This window comes from Sphaerodactylus townsendi, linkage group LG04, assembly GCF_021028975.2.
Source record: "Sphaerodactylus townsendi isolate TG3544 linkage group LG04, MPM_Stown_v2.3, whole genome shotgun sequence".
NCBI lineage: Eukaryota > Metazoa > Chordata > Lepidosauria > Squamata > Sphaerodactylidae > Sphaerodactylus > Sphaerodactylus townsendi.
In genome coordinates this window covers 62,815,990-62,841,769 of record NC_059428.1, presented here as the reverse complement: position 1 = coordinate 62,841,769, position 25,780 = coordinate 62,815,990, and the positions used below count along the sequence as shown (strand labels likewise).

Below are 25,780 nucleotides of genomic sequence, written 5' to 3'. Positions count from 1 at the left end.
TTTAACTTTATGAATGCAGACTACAAGTTTATTCAGTATTTTTGAAAGCTTGTTGATTTTTTAAAGTACCAATATGATACTTGAACCCAACCCAAAAAAGAAACAAGTCAAAACAAGAAACCTGTACAATATTTGCTTGAAATAGTGTAAGCTGCAGCACAGTTATTAGAGTAAACTTAAAACATTAGAGTAAACTTAAGACGTTAATAAGACATTAGTCTTATTAGAAAACTTGAAACAAGATGATTTTATACAACTTATAGAAAATATTGATCATTTGGCTTTGCCTCGGGACTCTAACTTAGAAAAATAAATACTCATGGGCCAGGATTGCAGCAGTAAGCTCTGCCACCTGATTTATGCATGTTATCTGGAATGCATGTTGAAGTATTTATCAGATTTTATACAAGGCCTCAGATTGTGGATTAAAGTATCCATACAAAGGCTCATGGCCTTGTACAGAAAGAACAGATGGTTGTACAAATTTTAAAGAACTCCACATTCGCAGGGAAAATCCCAAAAAAGTTTTTTGAGAACATCAGAATTAAAGAAGAAATGTCTGTGTTTGTGTAAACATCACAACTCCAACAAACTATTCCCTGATGCCACAAATATCAAAGCTGGTGTTGTAACCAACTAATTTAGGGAGTTCTGGTGAATGAATATAAGTGAATTCTATAACAGAGGCCTCATCTCTACATTGAGCATTATCCTGTAATATGCTACAGGACAATTTACTTTCTGAAAAGTTTAAGTTCTATATAGCATTACAGTCACCTGTTTAAAAAGGTTGAACTAGTACAAGCATTTTTTAACATTAAACTTTTTGGGATTTGGCCCCTAAATAAAATGTTTTCAGAACTCTGAAGTGCAACCATTACCTTGTCTTTTAAATATTTATATTTTAATTTCCAATTGATCCTTCAATAGATGTCATTGAATGAAAACGTTTTTATGCAAATATGTGTCTTAAACAGCAGCATATAAGTTATTTATAACATCAGTTAATTTTGAAAAGGCACTAATAGACATATACAAATAATTTTCAGCAACAGAATTCATAAATAGGCTTTTAGGAAGAGATTTTTAAAACAAAATAGTTGTAAGGTTACTACATTTTGAAAAGTTTATACTTACACATGTTCACTATATTTGAGTGTATGGTCTGAAAGTCAAGGCACTTGAAATAAATATTTGGCAGTGGAAAAAATACACTGAACACCCACCCTTCTGGTCCAAGTTGCTTGCAGATATGTAGAATTTCTCAATTCATTTACAGAAGTCACCTTCTGCTTTAGACTTTAATGACTTCATTTGTACATCAGAGGAAAGAGGTCTGTCTTAATATTTTCTCTAATCAATTGATAGACAGTGCCTCGTTTCAGAAAATTATCAGCTTTGACAAACATGCCCTCAACTTGTAACATTAATTCACTGATCAGAGGTGCGTTTAACAATTTCTAATGAACACATTTGAAAAATCTCTTTGTACAACATTTGGTGATCCTCACAGAGGTTGAATTTCTTTTAGATAATAAAGGACTTGGTGTGCTTGAAATCCTAAAGAGAGAAGAATTAGAAAAGCAACAAATGATAGTTTGGACATTTTCAGCCACTGTTCTTACCCCTTAGCCTGAAATAGCATGATTGTATCTCAGAGAAGTTTCTACAATAAAGTTAAAACACGGCTGTTTTGTGCTTTTAAAAAAATATATACAGCTTTTAATAATATATCTTGGAATCATTGCCCTTTTTCATAATCATACTCAAAATACTGAGTGTCACATATTTTGTGGCTATTACTGCACATGATATTTTCTGAGTCAATCAGTTCAGATGTAATAGTATTCCAAAAAGCTGAATTATCTGGACTTCATGCCACAGTTACCATATTCCTAAACTATCTGTTATAGCTTTCAATGCACAATTTCTTTATGCTAAGTAGAGGGGACTGTTGAGTGCTGCAGAACAAAGTAATGTTAGTTCTCACAAAAGCAGGAACAGATTTTTTTTCTGCAGTTCATTAGGAGCTACCAAGCTAGTTCACAGGTGTAAACTAGCTGTTTTCCTTTGCAATCACAATAAGGAAACTTCACTGTAAACTAGGCTCTATAGTGTTGCCACTTATTTAATTGTATTGCCACTCGGTATATAGCCTGGTTTGATCTGAAGGGTCTCCCTGTGAGCGTGAACATGAACTGGATCAAACAGAGACCAAAAAGATCTAGGTTATATGAACAGTCCAACAGACTTAACAAATGTCAGACTTATTTAAGAAGCTGTTGTGCCTTGAAATTAGTTAGCTGCTGTGCCTTGTATTATATTCCCTGTGTGAATGGCAGCAAGAAAATTCACATACAACTTGCTCTACTTGCCTGGGCCTCCACTGTTGGGCCCCACAACCTCAGCAGGGTTCCTGGTTGCGCCTCCCCCCGGTCCTTGGCAAGGTGTTCAGACTTGGAGTCTCTCCTAGTGTTCACTCCCAGAGATGCTTTAGTATTAATATATTAAGTAATATATTAAGTGCACTGACCTGAATAGCCCAGGCTTTCCTGATCTTGTTACATCTTGGGAACTAAGCAGGGTTGACCCTAGTTAGTATGTCAGATCTTGGAAACTAAACAGGATCAACCCCAGTTAGTATTTGGATGGGGGATCACTAATGGTAAACCATCTCTGAACATTTCTAGATACATATGTATGTATATGCCACCACCGCCCCCCTCCCAAAATACTCACATTTTCATTTTGTTTTGTGCTGGGCTTAGAACTCTTCTTTCTGATAACACAAATTGAAAAAAGACCGCTGTTTACATTTTCAGCTTCTTATGCATGTTACTTAAAGCAAGCCTTGGTGTTCTAGTTTCAATTCCATTTTCACTTTTAAAAAGATGATATAGTGCTGGACTAAAAATAGACTACAGTGAAGTGACTGGCATGCGAGAAGATAAAGAACAGACTGTGTCACAAGGTTCCCTTCTGCCAAGTAAGGATTTTTTTTGTTTACATATGACTCTGCGTTCATGGAAGCTGCTTTATTTAGCAGATGGAAACGTCGGAACACCCACTGTACAAGAATTTTAAATTGGTAAGGTGGAGAAGCATTTTGATTGGCCATAAATAATAGCTACAAATTGAAAATCCTGTTATTCACAAGCTTCATGGATGAAAAGTTGTGCTTTGCTGGCATAAGGAAGTTTGGCAAGGGGCAAAAATCACCTAGTGTTGTCATAAGAACAATTGTTGATCAAGTCTAAAACTTTTTCTTTGTAAACTATATCAGTGTTTCTAAGCTGAATACATAATGCTTTCAGGGCTTCTTTATTTCAGAATTAATGGCTAACATTAGGAAAATAAGAGTTAATACATAAACATTATGCAGCTTTGACCACATTGAGAGATTATAGTCTCTAGAAAATGAGACATTTGTGACTAATGCAAGAGATTCTGCTTAGCTGTTTAACTATAGTTAAATTGTCTGCTACTAAAAAATAAGCAGGAAAAATACTTACATTGAAGAATTCCTTTCTGGAAAACAGGAAGAAAGAGGCAATAAAATATCTCTTATGTATCACTAGCAGTAAAGCTTGCTGTGGTAAACAATACAGTGGGGTCTAAACAGATGTTGGTGGGCACAGCAGTGAGGCAGGATCTGTAGTTTGAACATCAGTTGTATGTTTGGGAAAACTTTCTGCCTCTGTTCCCACTCACTCATCCTATTTATTTCCCCATCTCCCCCTTTCCATTTTCCTTTATCATCTTTTTCTGCTTCCCGGTCTAAGCGTTATTTTCTCTCTCCTATCTTTTATTTTGGCTCTCTGCCTTCCCTCTATAACATTGGCTGTCTGTTCACACACACGCCACCCCAACTATTGGCCCTCTGCTCACTTCCCCCCATCACCGAGGCTCTGCTTGCCTGGGCCTCCACTGTTGGCATAGTGCTTCCCCCAACCTCAGCAGGGTTCCTGATTGCCCCCCCCCCCCCCCCAACCGCCCTTGGCACAGTGCTCACCTTCGCAGCCAGACCTGGAGTCTCTCCCAGCGTTCACTCCCAGGAAATGCTTTATTTAACGTGGAGGTTATGTAACACAACGTGGAAAATCCACCCTAGATCACTACTTGACCCTCAGGACTTTAATTACAAAATACACTAGCAGAAGTTAGTCATCCCTGTTTGTGGCCTTTTGGGATTTAAAAGGGGCTTTTGACTCTGAATCCAACTTAGGAACTGACAAAAGGCTACTTGCTTTACTAATGGCCTTACATCATGATACCACCTGTCAAGTTAAATGCTCCCCTGATGGTATACTTATATACCAAACAATAAAGGTGTCAAACATGGTTGTGCCCTGGCCCCGACCTTATTTAACCTTTTTTTAAAGGATCTGGCTTCTTTTTGGTTGATCTGTCACTTAGCTCCACTCTTAATCATCTCAGCATACCTTTACTTTTGCATGCTGATGATGCCATACTACTCTCCTGCACAAAAGTTGGTTTGAATCGTTCACTGGCATGCTGTGCTGAATATTGTAGTGGTAACAACTGTTCCTTAATTTTTCAAGTCAAAAACCATGGTTTTAGCTTGTTCTTGGAGACCATTTAGCTGGCTAATAAAAAATGAAAAGCTCGAACAGGTTAAACATTTCAAATACCTGGGTCTGTACTTTCATTATAATTCCTCTTTGATTACCCAAAGGAAATTGGCTATTGAATCAAGTAAACTTAGTTGCAAGGCCATCAGCTGTTATTTTCACACAAAAGGGCATGAATTTGTACCTGCAGCCATTAAGGCATTTAACGCTAAAATCACCATGCAACTACTGTATGGCATCCCACTGAGGATACAAGCATGGATATGGAAAGAGTTCAGTCATGCTTTCTCTATAACATACTTGGCTTACCTCATTCTGTCCCATAGGCTGCAATATGCTTGGACACTGGCCATCACTTACTCCATACAAGAGCATGGTGCATGACTTTCCAGTTTTGGATACGATTGTGCTTTAACAGCTGTGACAAAAGCCTCACTTAGCAGGCTCTCTCTTTCATAACCAAAACAGAATGGTGGTCCTTCATTGAGGTGAGACTTCATGAACTGCGCTTATCCTTGGATGCATTGGCTTTACTGAATGCTAATGAGCTAAAACTGTCTATCAAAAATAAACTGTATGATCGAGAGCATAACTATTTGATGCAGCAGGCAAATAAACTCTGTTCTCCCTTGTATTTGGCCATACCGTTGAAACCATACACTAGGGCTAGATATCTCTAACTGGTTACAGAGCCCAAACTCCGTTGAGCATTAACTCTTGCAAGATGTAATATTCTCCCCTCAGCTACCAGTCAGGGTAGAATATAGAACATGCCTTTTAATGAAAGATTCTGTTCCTGCAGCTTAGCTCATGAAGAATCGGTCCAACACATGCTATTATGCTGTCCGATACATAGATTAGCTGAGAACTTGTGTTGATTATATTGATTTATCAACCATGGTAAGTTTATTAGATAATGAATCTGCAGAAGTACTGAAAGCATTAGCTAACCTTTTGTGCTCTGTTATTAGCAAACGGTCTTAACTTTGGCTTGGTCACAAGGGGGAGGGGGGGATTTCCAGCCACCGGAGTGGGAGGGGACCATTTTGGCGCCGGCCCCCTCCGTCCGCAGTCTGGGGGTCCACCTGGATTCGTCTCTTTCGATGGAGACCCAGGTGGCCCTTACAACCCGGACTGTGTTTTTCCATCTCCGGCCAGTGGGTCCCGGCGGCTGGCCCCTTCCTCTCCCAAGCGTGACCTTAGCCACTGATTTATCTCACATGCAACGGTCACCTTCCAGGCTTGGACTATTGTAACTCGGCTTCTACGCTGGCCTCTCCCTTTGGCGCTTTGATTTGGGAAATTGAAACTGGTCCGGTAAAATGCAGCAGCCGCCAGCTCTGCTCACAGGGGGCGCCTTCAAGGATCACATCCAAGCCCTGTGTTGCTCTCAGTTGTAATTGGCTTCCAGTGGAATTCCAAATCATTTTCAAGGTGTGGGTTTTGACCTTTAAGGTCTTTACGCTCGGCCTGGGGCCCCTCTGTAGACTCTAGAGAGACCAAGATTACCCCATGTGCCTTTCACTGCCTCATGTCAAGGCCAGGCAGTAGGCCAATTGGTGGTTCCTGGCCCCTCAATGATGCAGAAGTTGAGCCTCCACACGGGCCAGGACTTTCACAAAGCCCCTGGCTCCCCGCCTGGTGGAACACTCTTCCTCCAGTTGTACTTACACCTAAGTGGGTAACCTTGGTGAGTTCCTGCAGAGGCCTCGTAAGACTGGGAGTTGTTCACCTCGGGCCTTTGGAGAGTCCAGTCGCTCAAATGTGCGCCCCCCTCTCTCTATATTCGATTACCACCATATGCTACCCTCTTAGAGGGGAGTCCGGCCGTTCCCTTTCCTTAGGGAGGCCTCTAATTAAATTGGGTTTTGGGGTGCCTGATATCTTTGTATTGACCGCTGCTTTTAATAGATTTTATTGGTTTAATAATTTTACTGATTGTAATGAATATTGTTGTGCACCGCCCAGAGCACCTCGGGGATGGGGCGGTCTACAAATTCAAGAAATAAATAAATAAAAAATAAATAATTGTATTATAATACTGCATTTTTTTCTTTCTAATTATGCCATTAAAGATTTTCTTATCTATCTAAAAGTAAAGTCACCAATCTGCAATGTTTGAATCAGCATATTAGGCAACATAGGTGCCCCTATGCCCGTGGTGGCAACCCTATGGCACTCCAGATGTTCATGAACTACAATTCCCATAATCCCCTGCTAGCATGGCCAGTTGTGCCATAGGGTCGCCACCACTGTCCCACATTATCTTTACCAGATGTTGCTGGAAAACAGCACATGACCTAAGCAAATGACAGTTTTGCTTCTCTTATGACTGTTGCCACCATCTGCAGCTAAAGGTCAAAGAATTCGTTAGCCCTTCCACATCACAACTTTCCCCATTGAAGTTTCAATATATCATGGGTCAGCATAAGAAATTTGGGGGAGTTTTGCAGAAGTCACAGATGGCACCGAAGGTCAGTAGACCACACAGGAAAGCGTTCAGAAACACAGAAATGCATAAAATATATGTACAGTATTGTATAGGATCAACATATTTTATCTTTTAATACCATGAATATACACAATTTCTTTTTAAATTTAAAATACAAGAAAAAGAAAAAAATCAGATTTATTCCCTGGCATGAAGGGGGGGCAAACTTTTTTGATATGGATTTCCAGATCACGGGGGCAGGTAGAAAAAAGTTTTACTTACTTGAAAAGTAACCTTTTGTTTGTGCATAATATACTCCAAGACCACAGGAAGCTATTATTAATGATACAATTACCACAGCAGCTATAATGCCACCAACATTAAGGTCATCTAGAAGTAAAAACAAGGAAAATGTAACACTATGGGCGGTGGTCACTGTATGCCTTGATAAAGGACAATGGATCTTACCACTCTAAATGTTCAGGAAAACTATAGTCCTATAATGTTGCAAATTAAAAATGAAAGTTCAGATTTTGTCTCAGTCATAAACTTTGCTCAAGCTTCTCTTTCCTTTGCCTCATCATCTCTTACATAGGACCATCTCTTACACAGGACAATCATTATTGATAAAGAGGAGTTTATCTTAGAGGATTATTGCAAAAACTGACAGAATAATTATTATAAAGCACTGAGTACTGTAAAAAAAAGTCATTCTGAATCAGACCAGCGCTGGGCAATCAGCTGCTAAAAAGTAATGGTCTTTCTTATTATCATTTGGTTTAAAAACAAACATAGCATTTAGCAGATTTCTAAAGGAGCTTCACTCTAAAACCAAAAAGCCATGATCTTCATCACACATTATGAATTCTTTTTAAATGAAGTAACCCATTTCCAATTTTAGGTGCACTATCCTATATTTTCCTTGCAACATTATGAATCTGGTTAGTACTTACTTTTATTGAGAATCATGTTAGAAAGATGCATGAGATGATGGAACTTAACAACTGGAGCCTTGGCCTATGTTAATTATTTAGGGAATTCGTGTCCGTCTCTTGGTCCAGGCAATCCACAATATGAAGCGGAATTAGCCTAGTAAGATCACTGATGGTGTAATTAAAGGCAAACTACCAGTGCTGTTGGATATCTGAGACAAGATCCCACAATGCTGGTTATTAGCATAGCAGAACTTGCCTTTTTAATGTGAAATGAGCGGAAAGGTGTTTTTTTTCCCCCAAGGGGCTCTTCTTGCTTTTTGTATATTGTGCTTCTGTTAACAATGTTCTCTGTTTTGTAAAGCATCAGATTTGGGATTTTAAGTAAATATCATTTCTGTTGGTATTATTTATGCTATTTGTTTTACAGGGCATTTCCCACCCCCACCCCCCTTTTTTTGTGTTGACAATTTTCTTTGTATTTCAAAATCAAAATCCAAAACATACAAAGATAAAAATTCACCAAATTATAAAGTACTTGTTTCTTCTACACCAAATATTAACCCCAAAACCCTACATTTTCAGGATTTAACCATTAAAAATCAAAATGAAATTAAATCTTTAGCATCATTAAAAGCCTCACTTTTCTCTAATGGATCTGAACAATCCTTAATTATCAATTAATTTTTTTCTGTTTTCTCTAGATATTCTATCAAGGGCTTCCAATTGTTCATGAACTTAATTAAATTATTTTCTTTAAGTAGGGAAGTTAATCTGGCCATCTTGGCCCACTTTCTCACACCATTTTTCAACTGACACTTACCAACTTGCATTCGCTTCACAGGGCATTTCCGAGATGGTCCAATTCCATTTGTAGCTTCACAGTAATAATCTCCAGTGTCATTATTTGAAACAGGATTGAACAGCTAATTAAAAAAGAAAGAAAAGAAAATGCAGTCTATTAAGAAATGTGGCAGTTTGAAACATCATCGTGGCAATCTAAAACATCATCTTGAAATTTTAAAATTATATTAAATTAAAACAGATAAGTATGTGTTTTGTCAGATCCACTTTGGTGGCCTAAAGAGTGATTGCAACTGCTATTGGATAGGCAGGGGAAGTGGGCGAAAGGTGGAGGAAGATGGGGAGGGGCGAGCAAGCCAAAGCAAGCAATATGCATGACCATTCCCCTTCTCTGTGGGGAGGGGTGGGGTGGGGGGTTGCAGTTTGCCCATTTGCAGAAGCTGTGAAGCAGCTCTGATCTAAGCCACAGTGAGTTTCGAAGAGGCTAAAATGAATGCATAATCGAGAATCCAGTTTGAAGGGGATGGATACTCAATGCAAAGCAAACTCTTATAGGCTTTAAATATTATTGAAAACAGATACACAATATGTCTTATTAAAATCCATCTCCTTAATTTTGTTCTTGTCAACCCATCCCCAGTTATTTTACTCTCCTACAGGTGTAGACCATATCCAGCAGAACCACTGTCAAATCTTGCACTGAACCACATAACACTTTCCTATGAATTATCTGCAGAACTAGTTGAGAGATTTCTCTCTTAATGCAAAACACAGCAAGGTCCTGATGCTACCTTGCATTTCTTTCACTGTTACTACAGTAGATAAAAAGATCGAAGGGAGTAGTTTCTATCAGTCATGGAAAGTCAAGTGCTAAGTGTTGGACAAATGTCAACTCACCAGGATCCCGGTGGTGGTATTTATGGTGTAAGAAACTCTCCCTTTTTTACCCCTTCTTGAATCTCGACCCTCCAGCAGAGCAATGCCATTCCTATACCATTTGTATTGAGAAGCAGGAATGCCTTCATTTTCCTTACATCGTAGTTCAATGACGGTTCCACTCATAGCTGAGCTGGGCACCACACAAACAGGAAGAGCTGGTGGAACTGGAAAGTGAAATCACCTATTTCAAAAAAGAAGTATCTCCACAGCTAAACTTCACATATCTGCACACAAGCTGTTGTAATGAAATCACCTGACTTGAGAAGGCACAGTTCACTTACCACTGAAGTTCAATGTAAGTCTGAATATTCTTAAACAATGAACTCTGTGTGTATGCGTACATGCCATCACATCACTTATGGCAACCCCACAGGATTTTCAAGGCAAGTGATGTTCAGAGGTGATTTGCCATTGCTGTGGGTGGACAGAGTTCAGAGTGCTTTGACTGCACCAAGATCATCCAGTAGGCTTCATGTGGAGGGGTGGGAAATCAAACCCAGCTCTTCAGATTACAGTAAGTTGCTCTTAACCACCATATCACGCTGGCTCTCATAAACTAGAAGAATATAATACAACCATTATCTCTATACTGACTAAAGGCTGACATATCAGGGATACTACTTCCATTCGGTCCCAGATTCTTCTCAACTGTAAATAAAATAGAATGTGTGCAAAGTTAGTGTACTTAAGAATGCCTGAAATTAATTACTAGCTATTCTTTTAAAAAAACCTTCACTTTTGAGTTATATTAAATACCATCTTAATGAAACTTTTCAAATGGAATCATTTATTTGAGAATGGCAAAATGATACAGAAGTTTTCTTTATGTATAAATCAAATGGCAAACTTTCAAAACTGAATTATTTAGGAGGGCATTTTTACAAAGAGCTTTATTATAATGGAATTGATTCAGGAAAATTTTTTTTAATATAACAATTGATTCAGGAAAGTGCTTTAATAAAGGTTAAAAGAGTGTGGACTTTAACAACTGTGTATAGTACAGACTAGCTCATCATCAGATTTTGGAAGCTAAGCAGGGAGGGCTCTGGTCAGTATTCAGATGGGTTACGTGGATTGCTATGTGGAAGCAGGCAATGGGAAGCTGCCTCTGAATGTCTCTTGCCTTGAAAATCCTATAGGGATAACCATAAGTTGGCTATGACTTGATGGCAAAAAGAGCATATACTATCTTTGCCCTAACCTGGATGCCCCAGGCTAGCCTGATCTCATAAGCTCTTTGAGGCTAAGCAGGGTTAGCCCTAGTTAGTACTTGTATGGGAGACTACCAGGGAATGCTAGGGTTGTTATGCAGAGGGAAGCAATGGCAAGCCACCTCTGTTAGTCTCTTGCCTTGAAAACCCCACTGGGTTGCCAAAATTCAGCTGTGATCTGATGGCTCTATCCACTACCTATTGCTGTATATATTATCCGTTTGTATAAATTCTGCATTGTTTTCGTGTGCCATGTTAATGCTTATGCCTTGCTTCTTGTTCCAGGTTTTTTTTTACTTGATTTTAATTTATGCATCCTAATCTTATAAAACTTACTGGATGTCACATCCCATTGACTGCATTGACTTGCAGTGTGTAATCTGCCTTGAATCTCAGTAAGAAAGATGAACTATAAATAACAAAAACAAGCAATGTGGCTCACTCTATAGTCTATGCCAATCACTAGAGCTTCCCAATGGGACCACCCACAGACAAGGAGGTTTCTGCATGCTCAGGGGCAGCCACAGATACATAGAATAGTATGATTCCCTTTTCTATCCAGGGCTATGAACATGCGTGTCAAAATAAGAACACGTTCTGCCCTCGTGTTTGCCCAGCAGATACAAACCCTCACTCTGTTGATCAAACGAAACTTGCAGTCTACAATCCAGTCTACAATCAATAAAGCAGGGGAAATGCCCACATGTGCTAGCTCTTCATTTACTATTTAACCTTGTTTTTGAGTTTTAAGAGGTAAGACGTTTTAAGCAGGGAATACAAAAAACCACCAAAACACAGCAGTGGAGTCCTCCTGAAAAACTGCCACATAATATTGAGGTTAGGGATAATAGTAGTAGTAAGCTTAGAGCAATCATCAACTTCCCCCGCTTGTCAAGTCCAAAAACATGTCCACGTTACAGGCTTTAGTTTAAATCTCAAATAGTTTTGTTTAGGTTTTTACCCAGCACAGAGAGAGAGACTTCTGTTTCTGCTGCATCTTGTCCTTGTTCTGTGGCTGCACTGATTTCACAGCGGTACCTCCCAGCATCATGTCTAGTTACATTTCTAAGTCGAATGCTTGAATTCCAGATTTCAGCTCGACCTGTAAAATTACCTTTTTAAATAAGAGGAAAAAAGAAAGGGAAATTAGTGAAAACAGATTCTTGAAATATAAAGATCAGTTTCCATTCCAAATGTATAAAAACTTGCCAAAAGCAGCTTGTTTTTCCAGCATTTAAATTCTTGTCTGACTATCAACACAGGGGTAATTATTTTTTTCCAAAACTTCTCCAATGTCATGTTCTGAATCAAATATTTCAGCCATGAATATAAGGTGAACACAAGGCAAACAAATCTAAACTAGATGGAAGCCATTTATGCACACACATACATACACGTGTGCAAGCGCGCAAGGCCAGTTCACACATATGAGTCGCTTGCTTATCTTTTCTACATGATTTTCCTACATACAGTGCCAAGCTATTCAAGGATTCACAGAAACAACTGTAGCAGTAGGCTTTTTACCAGATGCCATGGAAATGTATGCCACCAGTGCCCGCTGAATTCACATACAGGCTGGATCTGTATACATCCTATGTATTGAGGTTTAACAATGCAATTAAGTACACAGAACACTTCAACATGCAGAAATCAACTAGCTGCTATGATTAAACTTGCACACAAATGCAAACTTAGAATTTACTTACCCACAAAGTTACGGTTGTAGTAAACAAACGAAACCCCAGATGATCTAACTTTCTTCCATTCTATTCTTAAATTGGTTACCTTCTTTGCTTTGTGTACACAGCTTAAAAATGCCTCTGTAGGAAAGAAAAATAGGTAATTGTTTCTTCTATATGATTGGCAGAGATTGGGCAGAGGAGGGGGCAGGGGCAATCGGTTTATTTTGCGCCCCGCATGTGACTCCCATGGGGAGCACCCGGGGCACTTGTCCCCAGATGTTCCCCGTGGGAGCTTCGCCACTGACTAAGGGCTGTATCCAGCAATTTGCTTGTATTAGGAGTATGGATTTTTACTGCTCTCCCCACCCACACCTTGAAGCTATTTTTGACCCCAGAAAAGTTGATTCCTAGGGTCACAGAATCATATGTGGAACAACAGGCATGAGGTTCAGTGAGCTATGATGTAAATAATCTCCCCTCTGACCAGCAAAGCATTGCAGAAAGAAGAATCAGCTTGGCTGATGGGAACAGGCAGGAAGGACAATTTCATTCCCACTTGTCTGTGAATCACAGGGCTGTTACTTCATATGGACCCTACAACCCTGCGCAGGAATCGATTTCCCAGGGTTTGGAGATGGCTATAGCTGGGAAGAGAAAGAGGATAAGATCTGCAACCATTAGAGCCAGCCACTGACTGATATATTCACAGGTGACCACTACTAGGACAGGATTTCCTTCACTCAACTGGATTTCCCTCATTCAAATTCCTACTGAAGATTATTACACTCACATTACTGCTTTCATTCCTACCCCCCTGCATCATCCTAAATTCAAAACCCACCCATTTCTTCACACTGGAAGTTCCAACATTCTGACAGTTCCATGGCTGTAGGGGCAGGGATGTATGGAATCACTATAAACGCCCAGAAAAGAACTTCCTCTGCATCTTTTTATGTGGACACCCAGATAAAGGAATGAAGACTAGCTTCAAGCAGCTAAAATATAAAGACTAAATAATCCTTTAAAATCTTCATGTAGCCCATATATTCCTTTTGTAGTGTTTTGGAAAATTCTTCAGCCAACAATAAAAAAGCAACTCCAGATTGCCAAGATTCTATCTGGCTCCTTTCCCCAAGAACATTTGTTGTTGTCATAAGAGACACAACCTTAAAAAAACTTTTAATGACATGTTATCCTGTTTAAAAAAATTAAACAATGTTCCTGCTTCAGAAACAAGGGCGTTCCAACTAACTTGCAAGTTGTATAATAAAGTTTGAGTGGGATAGGTGGAGCCTTTCCTGAAATATAAGCATCAACTGGTGTTTATTTTGCTTTAATTCGCGTCTAAGAATGAAAATCATTCTTTGAACCATTGTGTTTGCATCTTTCAGTGTTTGTTGGCCAATCTTCATTCTTCTATTAGTGGATTTTGATAATGTGAGGAAAACTTGATTGCTGAGTTTCAAATCTATCCTTTAAACCTGCCTGGATGATAGAAATTCATCCCTCCTACTCACACACTTTAAATTCCGAGTACTGTTTTCAAAAAAGGGTGTCCTCCCTGGCATTTCTCCTCTGGGATGAAAGGAAATTGATACATATTACATTTACATACATAATTTATATTTCCTCTATTTCAAAAGCATTTTGGCAGCCTCAAGATTTTTGCTGTCTGCTTTATTGTCCGCATGCAGTGTGGTACAGAGCCTACCACCAACTAGTGACTGATAATTTCTGGCAGCAGTAGATGGGCCAGCAATTGTACCAGGGGATGCTGTAATGTCTCTGGGATGATCTCCCATTTTTAGCTGGGATAAGTGCCTGGAGGCAACAGTTGTAGCTTATATGCATGAGGGAAGGCTAAAGAGTTTGACCTTTTTCAATTAAGAAAAAAAGATGACTGAGGGAACATGATAGATATTTATAAAATTACTAGCGGGTCCGGCCACGCGTTGCTGTGGCAATTGTCCTTCTCATCACAGACCGCAACCCACACAGATGTCCATGCAGGTCCAAATGATCCCCAGCATAGCCTTTTGGGAGCAGCAGTGGCATAGTGGCTAAGAGCAGGTGCACTCTGATCTGGAGGAAGTGAGTTTGATTCCCAGCTCTGCAGCTTGAGTTGTGGAGGCTTATCTGGGGAATTCAGATTAGACTGTGCACTCCCACACACACCAGCTATGTGACCTTGGGATAGTCACAGATTTTCGGAGCTCTCTCAGCCCCACCCACCTCACAGGGTGTTTGATGTGAGGGGTGAAGGGCAAGGAGGTTGTAAGCCCCTTTGAGTGTCCTAGAGGAGAGAAAAGGGGAATAAACATCCAAACTCCTCCTCCTCCTCCTCTTCTTCTTTTTCTGGGGTGGTCAAATGGAATCCCTCTTTCCCTTTTCAATTCACATTATTAAATGGTGCAGTCTTGGTTTTTAGTATAAGGTAACCCTTCCCATTCCACAACGGAACTGTCCAGAGTGCGAATCCCACTGGCCATGAGGCTGGTTGACACGCACAGTGCTGGCTTGGGTAAGGCAGAACTGGGGCAAGGAGGCTATCTTAGTCAGGCAGCAGAGGCAGGGTGGTGAGGCACTCAGATCAAGGCCAGCTCCCTTGGTTTTTTAAGGGCCACGTGCAAAAGAAGCGGAGGCAGTAGTGTTGGTTCGCCCCCACCCCGTGGATTTTCTCAGAAGAAAAAGGCAAACTCCAGCTTGCTTGTAGTAAAAGAGAGCTGTGGTGAATATGGGTGAGGAAGTGGTTGTGTAATGGTTGAATGTGAGGGAGGGCAGAGTGAAGTGTGTGAGGATGAGGTGGATGTTTGTGGGAGAATTGTGAGAGTAGTATTGAAGGTGACCTGTGTGAGGGGGGGAAGCCCCCTTCACGTCTCACACACAGAAGTGAGTGGTGGAATAAATTGGTTGTGTGAATGGTTGAATGTGAGGGAGGGCAGAGTGAAGAGTGTGTGCATGACGTGGAGGTGTGTGAGAGTATTAGTCTTGTGTGGCAGCAGTGAGTGAGAGTGTGAAGGTTACGTGCAAGAGTAGAGTTAGTGAAGGCAGAGAGCTGTGGAGAGTATGGGTGAGGAAGCGGTTGTGTGATGGTTGAATGTGAGGGAGGGCAGAGCGAAGTGTGCGAGGATAAGGTGGATGTTTGTGGGAGAATTGTGAGATTGTTGAAGGTTACCTGCATGAGGGGGGAAAGCCCCCTTCAGGTCTCACACAGAAAAGTGAGTGGTGGTATGAAAGGGGGGATTGCGGGTGGGCAGTCGGAGTGGTGGCGTGAGGGAGCCCTGGACTTGGCTTTTGGAGGGCAATGGCGAGGGAAGCATGTGGAGGCACTCCGTCGTTGGAGCTGGCGGCGCGAAAATGAGACGGGAAGGGAGTGAGCAACCGTTTGAGTCTGCGTGGCTCGAGAGGGCGCGAAAGAGTGTTTGGGGGGAAAGGGCTGCTTGAGCTCATTGCGTTGGTGGGAGGAGGGGGGAGGTCGGGCGGAGGGGGAGGGATGGGAGGGCTGTGGGGGAGCGGTTTGGCATTGGCGTGCTGGAGCATGTGCAGACAGAGGAAGGGTGTCTCCGGCTCTGTTGGTTGCAGCAGCAGTGGGGGTAGGTGGAGAGTTGCGTGCAGGCGCAGTAGATGTTGTTTGGGGGAGGGGGGCGGCGGCAGAGCAGTTCCAGTGGACGGCAGCAGCCAGTGGAATCAGGCTGCGAGGGTGCTGGTGGACAGGTGGCGCGTTGGGAGAGGTTGGGTATTGGGGCGCAGGAGGGGTGGGCGAGTCAGCTGGGGGCCTTAAAACATGCTCGCTTGGTCGAGCTGGCTCCCTGCGCAGTTTCAGGGGATTTGGGCCAGCAGGTTGTGCGTTGGACCGTCATCAACAAACGAACGGTTAGCTTTTTATATATATAGATATACAGGGTGGAGAATGTGGTAAACAGACACCTCCTCCAAAATCATGTGTATCCAAGGAACTTGACCCAGGGCACACGCAAAAAGTATTGCCTCCCAGACACATGATGTAACAATAGCTTCTAGCATAAGTATAAAGGGCAATTACAGATTCATTAAGGCTTACATCCTATATTTAGATGCAGTGTACTTCTTTATAGGGACAACGGCAGGAATAAGCTTTGGCCTCTTGTGGGCCTTTTGGAGCCTGTTGATAGGCACTGGGAGAAACAGGATGTTTTAGATTGACCAGAAGCCTAATCCAGCAAGATTTATTCTTAATATTTAATATTGATGTAGAAATAGAAAGGAGAAAATTGATGAAAAGTGACAGAAAGTGAAGGAAAGAGACTGAGAAAACACACATTGCCGTTAGTTGGTGATTTTAAAACCATGGTTTATATTAAAATCAATGCTGGGTTCTGTACCGTATCTGAAGAAAAAATTCATATAGAAATAAAAATTAATAATAAATACATTTATCCAAAATTCAGAGAGGAACAGAACCTCCAAGGCACAATAAAGCTGCTTTCACAGAGCACTTATGGCCTTTTTTCTCAGTAGTTCTTTTATATGACCTACAGTTTGACACAGTTGGCACATTATGTACTGGTTCCCATTCTGGTCTGGCATCAACTCAGCCACAGGAAATGTTGTGGAAAAGGATAACAACATAAAAGATTACCAAGAAAGGTCATTTGGAATCAATAATAAGCAGCAGGTAAAGATACCAAACAAAACAGCAGGAGGAAAATAATGGAAAGGAAGAAAACTTGTTCACAAAACAAAAGTCAAACCAGACCTCCAGCCATCATCCACAGGGCTGCACATACATGTCTGTTTCAAGCATGTTCATATTTATTGGAGCACATTCCATTTACACCATGCAATTACAATCATGAAAAATTTCCTGACACTGAAGAAAATGAAGAAATCCCTCAATGTTCCTTGGATTGGGTCTGCTGACAACACAAATTTTTAATAACAGTGGTGAACATTTTATTTTTATGACTTGTCATTTCTCTTTACTAACAGTCTTCCATTATATTCAGGACATTTTGTTCCTTCTACACCTGCATGTCACCTTGTGCGGAAATGCTGCTTGCAAAGAACAATTCTGTCAACTTCTGTGAGTTTAGAAAGATCTGACTTCCCTTGCTCCCAAAATATCTACCTTCTCTCAGGGTATTTCCTCTGCCACCTTTCTACTCTTATAAAATATATTTTGCTGAAAGACAAGTATTTCAGCACTTGCTACCACACTGGTGTTTAAATTATCTTCCTCTTTATCTTGTCTTCTGCATTGCACTCACTAACTACTGTGAGAACTTACTTGCACCCTGGCGCATTCTGGGGATGAAGATACCTATAGCTATCCCCTCCTCCTGCTTCTCCTGAATAAGTATAATGTTGTTGTTGTTTTTTATGTTGGGTAGCTTGGGTATTTATTAAAATGGAACTATTTTACTACAACTATGTATCTTCTTGTAATAGATTTCATTTGTTCCTCAACCATTTTAGTTTATCAACCACTGACACCTCCAGTTAAAAGGATCAGCCAGTACCCAATATATCAACACCTCTATCTGAAACCCCTGAAAATAAAATAATACTGACCCTGGCAGATCAACAGACTGGTTCAGCATACCACCAGTTCATATATTCATACAGCTGCCTATGCCAAGTGAGAAACTTCAGGACATTGTATCAGCTGCACCACTTTGTAACTTTGTCTTACCATCTTTTTCCTACTCAGCATCACAATACACTTTGGTTAATATAAATGTGCATGCACATACTATACCCGCAAATTCTCTTGCTGTAACATGTTCTTTTTCTGTGTAGACATCAATTCCATAAGCTTTATGATCTGCAAAAAGAGAGGGAGGGAAACAGAGACATTTTCTTCATATTCAACATCTTTGCTCTTAATGGACTCATATAAAATACTTTTCAGAAATAATTGATATCTCCTTAGTGATGCAGTTTAAGCCATTTCTACATAGGCTGTTAGCCCTGGATTCGATACATTGGAAAGGTTTTTCCCCATTTCCTTACACTGTGGTACATTTATGAATCTCTTAGGTTTCCCAAGCTTTTCTGTGATCTTTTCCAAACCTGCACAGCTGAGAGGTTTTGAGAAAGATTACAGCAAAGCCTGGGTGCCTATTGCCATGTGAGTGGGTATGTTTGGGTCTTCCAGTCCTAACACAAAAGCTATTTGCCTTGCCCCTGTCATGAAGGAGACTGTTTTTGCTTTTCAATCAGTAAATGAATATTTTATAACATTATAACAATATTTTTATTAATTCCTGTGAATTCCCAACTGTCATTTAAAAAAAAAGTCTCCGTCCCTTTCATTGTGGAGATAAGCCTTTCTCCTTGTAACAGTGCAATAGCATCAGTAATTGGCATATGTGGCAAGTACTGAAAGTGTGCCCTCACAAATTGCACTCTTTCCAAAACTGCACCCCCTGTTGTTTATCTCTCCAGTGGGTAGCAAGTAGGCCAGGTGAGCAGACCAAGATAGTTTGGCACACTGGATGGGGAGTGACGTGGCAGCTCCTGTTTGCTCCTGAGGGTGAGAGCTGAGCTGCTGTAGGGTGCCTTGCTTCTGCCGCTCCTCCACGGGACTCTGCTTGCTCCTGGGGGAGAGGACAGGGCAGGCTGCTGCTGAATCAAGTGAGAGGGCACCTTGCTTCTGCCACTGCCCCACCAGACTCTATTTGCTCCTGGGGGGAGGGGGGGAGGGGGAACCGGCTGAATATGCCCCCCACGTGACAATTAAAAGTGGTGCCTGGGTCATCCACCCCCCTCTGGCTCCTGCCAGATACACCATTGGGGACAGACACTTAAAAAAAGCCAGGAATTCACAAAAAATACATGTTTTTACGGCATATTCCTATAACAATACTCACTTGCTTATTTTCTTCCAAAAAATACTGGACAAGCCCTAGTGACATGGAGGGAGGGTGACTGGACATTGCTGATTTACTGGGAAACTAGCAGTTTGGAAGGCTCATTGCAGCCATGCTATATCAGCTACTGCAGCAGCAGTAAGGAAACTAAACACACCTGTGTCATATTGTGTGCAGAACTTTAGGCTTTGATACCCTATCATCAACAAAAAGGCACAAATTTACTTAAGTTTTCCTCTAGAAATATATTTCCTTCCATATTTCCCTTTATAAACATTTGTGTGCGTCGGGGGGAGGGGAATAATTCCTAGTTCTGGATTATGACATTAATGTACACAAATGAATATGTTATCTTGAAATCTGAATACACAATTTAAGTTTGCCAATGGAAAAACGTTCACTGGTACTAGCTATCTGTCTATGCATATTTGTCACTTTATCGGACTGACTACCAGGATAGGCTCTTCCTTGGCAATCAAGAACCCTGGAAAGTGTTCCTAGTCCCCTCTATGCATGCAGCTCATCAATAAGTGGAACAGCATAGGAAGTTAGAACGTACGCCCTCTTGAACACAAAATGGAAAAAATATCTGTTGGAGGTGTTTAGCCTCTTGAAACTAGAACATTACTAAGACTTCAAAGTTTTAAAGCATTTCTCTACCTTCATTCTTCTTTTGTCTTTTTAATGCTGAAGGACATTAGGCAATATAGGGGGTACTTTTATCTGCATATTTTATAGCCTTCGTATATTTCTACCACTCACTGTAAAAATAATGTTTTCCCCCTGAATGAGTTCCCTGTTTCACATACTCTGAAGGAGGAAAAGCAAAGATTTAGGCAAGTTCCTTCACTTTTGTCTTCAGTTACTCTGGAAACGTCTTTAACTTTGGATGTGTTCCAGAGTTCTGAATAGAGCTAGTTTTTTTAAAGCAAGAGACTTTATAACTTTTGCTGAAGCTGAAAAAAGAAAGCTCTAACATAATTAGAGATCACTCAAAAACTCTGAAACTTTTTAAAAAGGATTTTGTAATATTATAACAAAACAATCTCCCCTGCCATACACACCCATCCCCTAGAGCCCACATGCATGGGCTGTGTTTTTGCTGGATCTGACCACCCAGAAAAAGTTATTTCCATGGTCAGCCTTGCTGAGATCCACATGCATAGAATATTAGTGAATCCGTTAGAAAAGCTCTGGATAGCAAGAATAAATAAGCTTTCCAAAATTCATAAGAAGTATTTCTCCAAATTGTGGGGAAGGAAACAGTTACAGCTTATTGTTCTTAAGAGCTGAACAAGGAAAAAATACCAATACAGTTTCAAAAGAAGTCTGAGAATTCACTGCCAATCCTGTTTCCTTGGCAATTAATAGTGATGCACTAGAAATGAGGGTATGGTGTTTTTGAAGTCTTCTACCACTATTGTAAGAGCAATTGAGAGTTGGTTTCTATAGCAACATTTTCAAAAAGGTGTGTGTATATCTATATCTACATCTATATCTCGATATCTCTCTATATATCCATATCTAATCTATATCTAATCTATATCTATATGCATAATATAGCCTAAAATGCAAATGCTGCCCTTCTGACTGTTATTAGTATGTGTATAGTCTATTTTGTTTGTTTTCAATATATTAAGAGGCATACAAGAGCCAGGTAAAAAAATAACACCTTATGAAAATACTTTAGTAACACCACCATAACAGACCAATGTCATATTTGAATGATGAAAAGTTATTATACAGACCCAATGTTTGAAACTTCAGCAGATTCTCTTCCAAAATACTTACATACATTTCTTTATTTATTTAAAACATTAACATCTTGCAACCTCAGCTAAGTATGGACAGCTACATATAAATAATGGGTTTAAGAATATATGTATAATCATCACTGGTCAAATTAAACATTATACCATTCCAGTTAGTAGCACTGGCATGGCATCTGTTTTCTATCCTCCTTTAGAGTATTCTGGAAAGTAGGAGTTTGGGGTGACCCTATATGAAACACCATTGTGATATATTGTCAAAGGCTTTCACGTCCAGAATCACTGGGGTGCTGTGTGGTTTCCGGGCTGTATGGCCGTGTTCTAGCAGCATTCTCTCCTGACGTTTCGCCTGCATCTGTGGCTGGCATCTTCAGAGGATCTGATAGTTGGAAAGGAAAGCAAGTGGAATATATATACCTGTGAGTAAAGGTCAATAGGTGAGGGCATCTGAATAGGAGTGGCCTGGCAAGTGAGTAACAATGAAGTGTAGCATGTGAGTAACAAAAGAGATGGCAAGGTCAATAGGTGAGGTATCTGAATAGAAGTAGTCTGGCCTTTGTTCCCTTTGATTACCTGTAGTCATCCTGTGCCTGTGTGGAGCTGATTAGTCACTGTCTTGACTTTAGTGTTTTTCAAAACTGGCAGCCAAATTCTGTTCATTTTCATGGTTTCTTCCTTTCTGTTGAAATTGTCCATGTGCTTGTGGATTTTAATGGCTTCTCTGTGTAGTCTGACGTAGTGGTTGTCAGAGTGGTCCAGAATTTCTGTGTTTTCAAATAATATTCTGTGTCCAGGTTGGTTTATTATGTGTTCTGCTATTGCTGATTTTTCTGGCTGAAATAGTCTGCAGTGCCTTTTGTGTTCTTTGATTTGTTTCTGAGTGCTGCGTTTGGTGGTTCCTATGTAGACTTGTCCAGAGCTACATGGTATGCGGTAGACTCCTGCAGTAGCTAGAGGATCCCTCTTATCCTTTGCTGAACATAGCATTTGTTGAATTTTCTTAGTGGGTCTGTAAATTGTTTGTAGGTTATGCATCTTCATCAGTTTTCCTATGCGGTCAGTGGTTCCCTTGATGTATGGTAAGAACACTTTCCCTCTAGATGGCTCTTTATCTTTGTTCATGTGGCTTGTTCATGAAAGTCCCCACAAGCAGCACATCGGGGAATCTGAGATGAGAGGAACTAGACTGGAAAAATCCTTCATTCTGCAATGCTCCATTTTATTTTTGAAAATCATGTAATTTATTCTCTCCTTTTGTTTTACAAATACATTTAAAATACATACACACATTACACCCTCATATTAAAAAAAACCAGAAGTACTTTGAAATAACTGTGTTCTCTCAAACAGCATTCCTACAAATGCTTTCCTAGAAATGTCCCACTGAATAACATAGGGATTACTTCTAAGAAGACTTGTTTAGGATTATGCCCAAGACTGTTGTTAAAGTTACAGGTAGAGAGATGAGAAGGCCCAACCATGTTGTTACATTTTCCCCCATAGAAAAACTGGAAATTTATGAAAGTCTGTAAGAACTCCTATTAAATATTTTCTATCTTTTAGAATAAATGAAATTATTTTAGATATATGGTTTTACTTGCTCCAAGTGCTTAGTTTGAAGTTACATAAGAATCTATAACATTATGGACTCCTAATTTGTATGCATACTATAGACAAAGACAACATATTTTCCAGGACATGCTTACTGTTTAATATGACAATTTTGTACACAATATGCTATAATATGGATGATAATATACTGTTGAAGAGTGTGAGATAGTTTGATATTAAAATATGCTGATAGTTCTCCTGTATGAGACTGTTTCTGTCTACTAGAAAGTTGGTCTTCTAATTTGAACTCGCCTCCCACCCTGTTTTGCAGAAAACAAAAGCAAAAGTAACATGCTTAAGGTAGCACACAATATAGTAGTTTGTACCTCTTTTTTAATACTGGGTAAAGACCACAGACAGCCCAATCCAAGGGTTTGTGTGCAACTGGTTCTTGGAGCTGTGTGGGGTCATGCTCACAGGTTTGCCTACCTACACCAGCAGGGAGGGCAAATAGGAAGGTGGGCAGGTGCTGCAGAGGTCTGTGGCCTAACCCAGAAGAACCTGAGCCCTGAAAAACTATGCAGGCCTAAAGTATGATTGCCAGTGCAGCTGGGGGTAGAGTAGGGGCATTATCAGAGGCAGAGCTGCCCTTAGTTGGCTTCCACTAGGCTTTCAACCTTGGAACACCCCCCTGCGCAGGAGGTGGACTGATGCCATCCAAAAGAGTGGTGTTAAGTCAATTTTGCCCTATGGAGAGCTTTTGGGGGGGGGGGAGCCCTCTGGAAGCTGTGCAGTAGCATCACTATCCCTAGCCACTGTGGCTTCTAGATTGGGCTGCTACTCCCATATCAACTTACCCAACCACTATAGTCATTTTCAGGGTCCTATTCTGGGCACCCCCATCATCTGAAGCTCGATGAGATGCAACTCAAGAAAGGACTTTTTATTTTAAAAATATTTTTATTAGATTTCAGAGTATGTTGGACAGAATAGAGTTAAAAAAATACTAATAAATAGACAAAAGTAAAACGAAGAAACTATCTACCCAGGATTATACTGTACTGTATATCAGAGTTGTAAATAATACCTATAATTATCTCATAGGATTTTTAAAGTGGTAGTTTCAATCTTCTTTCCCTCAAGTAAAGGACAAAGCTTACTCAATCCAAATTTCTACTTTATTGATGTAAACTTGAAAAAGGGCAGAAAAGTCCAACCTGGCATTAGTGGATACCTTTTCACAGAGAAAAGGAAGGGTAAATTCCAAAATTGTCAGTAATTTCATTACTGGTTGCCTCTAATAACACATATGGATAACAGTGACAAGAACTAAAAATAGACTGTCCAAGAGAATGTCAGGCACAAGTACAGGTTGATGACCGTAATTTCCAGGGGCAGTGGAACCACTTCCATAATATTGACAAGAGTTTTTAAAGATGCACCTCACTACATGCAATTTCCTCAGTTTCAATATAGAGCTAAATTTCATTTGCATTTGATAATCATATTTATTTAAAAGTAGAGTTCAGTGAAATTTATTACCACATAAATAAGTGAAGGTTTTCAGCACAACAGCCCAACCATGTACAAATGTTACTCAGAGGCAAGTACTATATTCAGTGTTCCACACTATCTTGCCTGCCATTATTTCTCACAAAAAGCATGGAAAGAGACAAGGAGAGACATGCTGATGGGCAGCTCCAATACAAGTATAACACACACCTCCCATAAACTCTGGAACAAGTGGCTCAGTTCAATGGTGGTGACTTTCCATTAAGGCTAAGGTTGCACCAGCTACTTTCATCAGCGGAATACTTTCGAGCAAGAAATATTTGGATATCAGCCAGTTACTTGAAAGTAAATCCCACTGGAACACATTAAAATAGCCAGCATATAAGTGGTTAGGCCCTGAACGTGTTATAATTGCTAGTGAACACGAAAAGTCTGCAGAAGGTTGCAAGCCTCTACACATATGCCTGAAATTAAGTTCTAGTAAACTCGAGAAGAACAGCAACAAAAATTAGGAAAAGGTTGAATAGAACCAAACAGGAGAATATACCAACGAGTTCAAAGTAGTTTACTTCCAAGTTAACCCACTAAGAATGGGGCTGCAAGATTTTACTCTACATCAGCTGCTTTTATTAACGATCTCCTGTACGCGTCCACAGCATCGCGCTCTTTCCTATGTAGACTATTAAAAAGTAAATCCCACTGAATTCAATAGTGGTTTTCCAATTCTGGAAAAAGAACTACTGCCCTTGACTGCCACAAAACTCTCCTTGCAATTCCACCCCAGACTAGTCCTAAACCCAGGCTCGACCCGCTCAGCTGCCAAGCGACGCGCGTCCCTTCCCCAGCTTCCTTACTGGTTCTCTGCTACCCCAGCTAATCATAGCAAAGCGGCACGCGCGATACCGGCTGTCTTTTGTGCAACTATACCCCCAGCAGCATTGCAAAGACGAGCGAGGGGGCCAAATGCAAAGCCAAGAGAGAGTCACTCAGCCTCAGCTCGGTTTCTGAAGATGACGAGATGCTCCTCACAAGAGGCAAGAGAGTGTGACAGGGAAGGCCATCGCCCTGTATTGCAAACTGTGAAACAGGCTTGCAAAGGAAAGAGAAGCAGCCGACTTACAGAAAAGCGAGCCCAAGTAAGCGAGGAGGAGCAGCAGGACGCGGCGCCTCGCCATCTTCACAGCAACAGCTGCTGTCCAAAAACAACAAGAAGCTGGCGTTGCTCCCCGTGTTAGAAGGGTGGGTGGGAGAGCTGGACGCTCCTCCCGTTATTGGGGGCTTTTGTACCTCGGGGAGGGGAGACTTCCTTTCCAATATGCCGGAATAAACGAGGAGCCGAGATTTCCGTTGACTCTAGTTAGCAAGCACCAAAGTCAAGGGAGGGTGGAGGAATTCCGACGGAGCTCTTCAGACTCCTTTGAGTGTCAGTAAATGTTCCCAGTTACTCTGAGGCTACTGCCATTTCTTCAATCTAGAGGCAGCCAGAGCAGAAGAGAAGAGATTCAG

General features: G+C 40.7%; 1 protein-coding gene across 1 annotated transcript; it reads right to left on the bottom strand.

The window, feature by feature from the left end:
• Positions 1-5: 5 nt before the first annotated feature.
• On the bottom strand, positions 6-25,780 carry JAM2 (junctional adhesion molecule 2). The gene is made up of 10 exons (XM_048492549.1): positions 25,395-25,780; positions 18,329-18,394; positions 12,616-12,729; positions 11,871-12,023; positions 9,657-9,862; positions 8,779-8,881; positions 7,306-7,413; positions 3,513-3,528; positions 2,740-2,779; positions 6-1,560 (listed from the first exon to the last, which is right to left on the bottom strand). The coding sequence occupies exons 1-10, from the start codon at positions 25,447-25,449 to the stop codon at positions 1,528-1,530; spliced, it is 894 nt and encodes a 297-aa protein (XP_048348506.1). The 5' UTR covers positions 25,450-25,780; the 3' UTR covers positions 6-1,527.